The 7,623-nt window shown below is 44.0% G+C and overlaps 1 protein-coding gene across 1 annotated transcript; it reads right to left on the bottom strand.

The window, feature by feature from the left end:
- Window positions 1–846: 846 nt before the first annotated feature.
- LOC124975587 (elongation factor 1-alpha 1) lies at window positions 847–2,431 on the bottom strand. Its single transcript, XM_047538227.1, has one exon. It carries the CDS (start codon window positions 2,367–2,369, stop codon window positions 981–983), a length of 1,389 nt encoding a protein of 462 aa, XP_047394183.1. The 5' UTR covers window positions 2,370–2,431; the 3' UTR covers window positions 847–980.
- Window positions 2,432–7,623: the final 5,192 nt, after the last annotated feature.

Below are 7,623 nucleotides of genomic sequence, written 5' to 3'. Positions count from 1 at the left end.
GCTCAAACTGCATAACATACTCCGGTGAGGAACATCTATTGAAAACTTAAAGTAATATACTCTTGATTCACCTTCGCTTGTCTGTAGATGTCGGGGTGCCCGGGACCCCTGGCCCTAGGTGTGGTAAGGCTAAGATGGCGCTTGGCAGGCTGCCAGTATGGTTGGCTTTTGCACAAACAACTGACATCATTTTGAGGAAATTCCAGGGATTGGTTGAGTTCCCTCGTGGACAGTGCATAATCATTACATGTCTGCATTTACTGCCTGTATCTGTTCATGCTCTCCCCTCGTGCTCAAATGCTGATTGGTTACAGTAATGTATATATTGGAGTGTAAGTTCCTCAAAGGAGGAGAACAAAGAAAGAACTGAGAGGAAGGGGGTGCGCGCAATAAAAAGGCTGAAAAGAACCAGGTGTCGTGTCTCTCTGCGGGCGGGGAGTGCGACATGTAGACATCTCAATGCAAACCTTTAACTTCACAGTTAGTATGCTACATAATGTTCAACTATTTCTCTTATATTAATACATGAATGAATGCCCTAAAAGACCTTTGATACTAGTATACTTGGGTGTTAGATTTGATTGTACTAAAGCATACATGGTTTCACAGATCAAATACAGAGTTTTACATCAAAGCCATCGGCGCTGTCAAAACTCATTTCTTTTTTTTTTTTTTTTTTTTTTTTTTTTCTCATTAAACTTTTGTTTTAATGGGTCTCAAAATTCTGTGACAGATTTTGGTCAAGTTGTTTCCATTAAAAAGTACTGATTTTAAAAACTAATAACTTAAAACTGCCACACACACAAAAAAAACAAATGGTCCACAAAACATTCTCCTTTCCTTCTGAAGGTTTTACGATGCATTGTTATCATTAACCAGTCTTTTACTATTAAACTTAAATGGCCAATTGAGACAAACAGTTCTGAGACCGTTCTTCCACCACTGATTAAGACTGGGGTGGCAGGTGTTAGGGGTAATATTCATTTAGCCTTCTGAGCTTTCTGGGCAGACTTGGTGACCTTGCCAGCTCCAGCAGCCTTCTTGTCCACTGCTTTGATGACACCCACAGCAACTGTCTGCCTCATATCACGAACAGCAAAACGACCCAGAGGAGGATAGTCAGAGAAGCTCTCGACACACATGGGCTTTCCTGGAACCATATCAACGATGGCAGCATCACCAGACTTCAAGAATTTAGGACCATCTTCCAGCTTCTTACCAGAACGGCGATCAATCTTTTCTTTCAGCTCAGCAAACTTGCAAGCAATGTGAGCTGTGTGACAATCCAGTACAGGGGCATAGCCAGCACTGATTTGGCCTGGATGGTTCAGGATAATCACCTGAGCAGTGAAACCAGCTGCTTCCATTGGTGGGTCATTTTTGCTGTCACCAGCAACATTGCCACGACGAACATCTTTGACAGACACGTTCTTGACATTGAAGCCCACATTATCTCCAGGAAGAGCTTCACTCAGAGCTTCATGGTGCATTTCAACAGACTTTACTTCAGTTGTGACATTGACTGGAGCAAAGGTGACCACCATGCCAGGCTTGAGAACTCCAGTCTCCACTCGGCCCACAGGGACAGTACCAATACCACCAATTTTGTAGACATCCTGGAGGGGCAGACGCAAAGGCTTGTCAGTTGGACGAGTTGGTGGCAGGATGCAATCTAAAGCTTCAAGCAGTGTGGTTCCACTGGCACTGCCATCTTTACGGGTGACTTTCCATCCCTTGAACCAAGGCATATTAGCACTTGGCTCCAACATGTTGTCACCATTCCAACCAGAAATTGGCACAAATGCTACTGTGTCAGGGTTGTAGCCAATTTTCTTAATGTAGGTACTGACTTCCTTAACGATTTCCTCGTATCTCTTCTGACTGTAGGGTGGCTCAGTGGAATCCATTTTGTTAACACCAACAATTAGTTGTTTCACACCCAGTGTGTAAGCCAGAAGGGCATGCTCACGGGTCTGCCCATTCTTGGAGATACCAGCTTCAAATTCACCAACACCAGCAGCAACAATCAGGACAGCACAGTCAGCCTGAGATGTGCCTGTAATCATATTTTTGATGAAGTCTCTGTGTCCTGGAGCATCAATGATAGTCACATAATACTTGCTGGTCTCAAATTTCCACAGGGAGATGTCAATGGTGATACCACGCTCACGCTCCGCTTTCAGTTTATCCAAGACCCAGGCATACTTGAATGAGCCCTTTCCCATCTCAGCAGCTTCCTTCTCAAATTTTTCAATGGTTCTTTTGTCGATCCCACCACATTTGTAGATCAGATGACCAGTAGTGGTAGACTTGCCCGAATCTACGTGTCCGATGACAACGATGTTGATATGAGTCTTTTCCTTTCCCATTTTGGCTTTGATTTAGCGGTGGTTTTCACGACACCTGTGTTCTGGCGGCAAACCCGTTGCGAAAAAGCCTAAACTCATTTCTTGAAGACCGAATTGCAAAAGCTCCCCAACTATGGACTATCTCCGTACCAAGAATTTCTGGCATTGAAGGTAAAACGTACACTTTGGGATGATTGTGGGATTGTTTTAAATAACTGTTGTATATTTTTTTACTTACCAAAAACTTCACCTAACTTTTATAGAGTACTCCTTATGGACACTTCTTAGGTATCATGGCATAATCCTGAGGACTAACCTGTGAACATAAGTATTCTTGTGCAATTTCCATTTTTCTGATGTAGAAAATTGCTAAGCCTGACCATCAAATAATTGGTTAAGGCAGAATTCAAGCTGACACACTATGACTGCAAAGCTTGTATTCTTAATCAGTATACCATCTGCTTTGTCCATCAATGTCTTGTGAGCTTCATTCATTCACGAAGTGCCTCATTAGACCACATAGTAAGCGGTGACGATCCCATGGAAGATGCAGCCTCACTTTCTTTCTTCAGAGACATTAAAGTATAATGGAGAGGGCAGAAAAGCAAACAAGATACTGTGCAAATAGTAAAATAAATTTAAAATAGCCTCCCCCGTCTCCCCTGTTTCTTAAGGAAAAAAAATCTGCATTGATCTGTCCATTTATGGATTCCATCTTCCTTTGAAAGCAAGGGCTAAGAGATGGGGGGCATAAAGCAGTGTTGTAGTGAATTCTCAAACTTCAGGCATCTGCATGGATGAAAGCACCAATGATAAGATATGACAACGTGAGGAAGGAGTGAACCTCTGCCTCTGTTCTATCAAGGAACAACTATTAGTCCCGTTTTATATTTTGAGTCACAATATATGATCATATTTACAGAATGGGAAAAAAAGGTTTCTCTTACATTCCCAAAATAAATGAAAAAAGGTTTAGAAGCCATTGCTAGAAACAGGTCTCATACATAGGTCTAGGGCTTTCTCTTCAGTTGCTGGACATAATCCCTTGAGTCCACACAGGAAAAAATAAAATAAATTACCTAAGTTTAGTAAGAGCCAAGAATCACATTCTCTCACAACACCTCTCTCTCTCTCTCTCTCTCTCTCTCTCTCTCTCTCTCTATATATATATATATATATATATATATATATATATATATATATATCTTTCTCTCTTTCTCAATCACACACACGCCCATGCATGCACAGATACCATCACCACCAAAAATACATGAAAAATTGGCCTTTACTCTCAGGAAAATGTACATTTAACGTTTAGAGCAACTATGGTGATTGGTTTCTCATTTCCAAAGCCATGGGATAAGGATTTTTGCATGATCCAGGCTTTCTCTTCTTTAAATTGTAGCCAAATACTTCATAATCTTATTGTCTCTATTTTAAGAACCATTTCCAGACTGTATTCAGGATGTTTGATGTATCTGAGTTGCAGGGGACTCTTCCCTTTTGGGCAGCCATGGATCTCTATTTGCTATGGATGTATTCCTCTGTATAATTCTAGAAGGTACTCACCAGCCCTTACTCTAAGCAAAACTATAGACCAAGCAGATGATTGTGCACACGCTAAAGCATCCAGCACATATATTTGAACAAGAAAGTTTTAGGGAAAGGATAGCCTGGGATATGGTGGAAAGATCAGGAACTCTAATGTCAGGCAGATGCAAATTGGAGAAGTGGCTGAGGAACAACACAACAACAACAAAATATAAGATAATGGCATATGCCCTTGGATCCTTTCTCTTCATCAGTAAGAGAAGACTCATGGTAGCCATGTTGCAGTTTTCTTGAATAAGAAACAATTCAGATATGACCACCAAAGATACATCATAAATATCCGCCATTCAGCCCATAGTGTTGTGTGGTTCATGGGCCTCATGATGACTTGATTGACCAGTGCCATTCCTTTGTGCCCTCATCAACTGTCATTCTCGTGGCAATTGAACTTACCATCCTGCAGAACAGCACTGCTTTGTGGACCTAGCCCTAGGTCTTGCACACATTTGAGCTTAAATCCTGGAAGGAGGGTCCTGAGCTCATCCACAAGTCTTGATACAAAGTGTCCCTTGAAGGCCAACTTCCAATTCTCATTGTATTGGTTAGACTTGTGCCACCATCAAACAGGAGAAGAACATTGCCCCCCTATCAGCAAATGAGACACAACAGACTGACTTTTCCCAAAATCTTTAATAACATAACATCCAAGTGGGCCCTCTGCATCAACATGGCTGCCCTGAATTTAGCTCCAGCTTCTAATCGTACCCTTGGTACGTAAAGCTCCCATCTTCAGTGAGTGGAAGCTTGGAATTGAAACAGTTCACTCCAGGGTCAGTGTGGTAAGGGAAAGGTAGTGGATATTCCTTTCAGGATCGATGTCCAACAGGTAGGAGACAGTGTGTTCCAACATGGGAGGCATTTTGTGGAGGGGTGGGGCAAAGGGTGTCTCCTGAATGATGGGAATCAGTAATGGGGATATGGTGTGGCACTGTGGCATGCCATTAGACACGGGCTGCCCTGAGACCGCCAATGCAGCTTTCATAGCTCCAGGGGTCTCTACCCTGTGCATGTTGCCTCTGAGGCCATAACCCCTGGCTTCAGGGGTGTCTACATCCCGCAGACAATCTGGAATATGGTCTTTCATCTCACTGATGGGAACAGCTGTGGGAGGGCCTATTTGAATATTTGCATTGATAGCTTGGCATTTCTGCATATTGATCCAGTAGGAGAGTGGACTGTAAATGAAGGAGGAAGCGTTCATCACTTCCACCCACTGCTGGGCATGCCTCTCCCGCCACAGCTTCTTCCTCCAGTGAATAAATATAGTGCAGCCACCGGTTACTACACAACACAGTCCCATTTGTCCATAGAATTGTGAAACCCAGGCTGAGGAAGTAAAAGGAAGAAAAGAGGCAGCTGATTGACTGCTCTGGCTGGTTCCTGAACTGTTTCTCATTCCTCTCCTTGATTTGGCTCATTCATCCATCCATTCCCACCCACCGTCCATACATCATTTCATTCTTAGTTAAAGCTAGGTCTGCAGGGAGCCTTAGAGTCCATGTTAATCTTTCAGAGATAAGGGAGACTAGGTCTAGAGGAAATATGACCTGCTGAGACTCAGTCAGGCATTCTGGCTCCCAGTCCAAAACCCACTCAATCCCTAAGACTGAAAAACTGAACTTAAGAATGAAAAAAAAGAAAACAAACAAAAAAAAAAAAAAGAATGAGGCCCTCAAGGAAACACTTGACAAGGGCACCAGTGTATCTTTTCTGGTTGGTCACAACATGATTTCTGCCTTCTAATACTCCTTATTATCTTAGAGGAGTCTGTCTCTTAACTATTTAGCCCTCCATGCAGGCAGCCACCACCCCATCAATACAAAGCATCTTCCCTGAACGTTTGTGCCCACTCTCAAAGGACTGAAGGGATACTTACTGCCAGCAGGCCCAGGTTTGCCATTTGAGGATGCATACCTTTGAGACTTGTTACCAGGCCCATGGCTCGGCAAAGAATCAACTGCCCCAAGAATCTGTCCACCAATGGGAGCCTTCGGAAAGCCCCAGCCTGATTGTTGCCTAAAGATGATTTCACCGGTTTCGGAGCAATGGGCGTTCTAGGGCTGGTGCTTGTGGAGTGGCTCTGATTTGACGGTAGGAAGGGACTCCATCTTGTGGCATCTCATGGGCATAGTTCTCTTGCATCAAATCGTTGTCTTACCAACAATTGTCTTTTCCCAGCTTCTTACTGTGAAATGACAAAACAGCCCCAGATTCGGGGCCTCCCACACTCATGGGCTTCTATTTATGTTGTGGCTTGTTAGGAAGCCTTTTCTGGATATATTTTGCAGTGGGAAGTTGGACAGTGAGCACAGTGAATATTGGGCAGGCGTGCCCTCAAGAAGTTGGTGACCAAGGTGTGAGGGAAAAAAAGAAAGCTGATCAGGGAAACCAAGAGGTCAGATCCAGCTTTTTTGTCTCCTACAGTCTCTCTTTTGCCTCCTAAACAAGGGCTGGCAAAGTGTTCTCTCAGTATCACCAGGCCCCATGGCAGCTCTCCCCTATGAGCTCCTGCAGCACTTCCTAGCTTCCTCTCATCTCAGTCCTTCATATACCTTTTCCCTCTTGGTGGGCTAGATTCCCCAAAGACCCTGTTGATTCACCTCTGGAGCTTGGCTCAAGCTGTTCATTCAGTCAGTAATGCCTCTCCCACATTTCCACTTCTGAACACCATCTTAAATCCCAGGTGGTAGCTATCCCTACTCTGTGAAAATAGTCCCTTCAGCTGATTTTCCTCAACCTTCTAAACTCCAGTGGGAAGAGGCTTGAAGAATTGTCTAACCCAAGTCCTCTCATATGCTTGAGTACTGTTGGCACAACTTCCCTACTCAGTAACCCATCCCCCATGGTTCCATTGACTCAGGGACTTGCTTGCCACCACCTGAGTCAGCTTGCTTCATTTATGACGAGCTCAGATTGAAAGCCATTTCCTAAGCAAGTCTGGCTCATCCTCCCAGTAGGTTGTGCCAGTGGTCCTGGCTTGGCCCCTTGTCACTCTTCAGTTACTCCCATCTTTATCAGTAACCCAGAATGATCCTTTTAAGAATAGATAGTGTTACTCTGCTCAAACATACCTTGACTTCCCCATCTCACTCAGAGTGCTTCCTGTGGGCTGCAGGTAGCTCCTGGAAATGCCTTAGTCTCTCACCCTGTGGTCCAGGTGTGCTCTCATTTACAGCGATTGATGAATTTCTCTTTTTCTGTTTAGGACCTGTGAAGAAGGCAAGGGAAGAAATAGGTGGATGCTCTTTGCAGTGTTTGCCATTGATCCAGAGGATTGCCAGTGGACCTCAGGTTCCTGCAGGCTGCCTGGGCCCGAGCCAGGGCGTGACCACACAGAAGACGAGGAAGGGGAGCTCTGTCTGTTCTCCACTTCTGGTCAGGACACCCACATTCAGCTCATCAAAGGTTAGGAGCTGTGGTTGTGTATTCACAGTCATCAGAAAAAGAATGACATGAATTATAACACCCAACTTTTCAGATCTGAGAATGTTTGACATGCCAGGTGTCATGAGGAATCAGACTTTCCCTCAGACATAGCCCAGAAAAGTAAAAGTAAAGTAATTTTACAGAAGGGTGTGCTACCAAATCAGTTCTACAGAGCAATCACACCTGGGTAGGCAGTCCACATGCTTTTATCCCTTGTGCAGCTCTGAACCTGAACCTG

Source organism: Sciurus carolinensis, unplaced genomic scaffold (genome assembly GCF_902686445.1).
Source record: "Sciurus carolinensis unplaced genomic scaffold, mSciCar1.2, whole genome shotgun sequence".
NCBI lineage: Eukaryota > Metazoa > Chordata > Mammalia > Rodentia > Sciuridae > Sciurus > Sciurus carolinensis.
The sequence above is the reverse complement of the archived record's forward strand: the minus strand, read 5'-3'. Positions and strand labels throughout refer to the sequence as shown.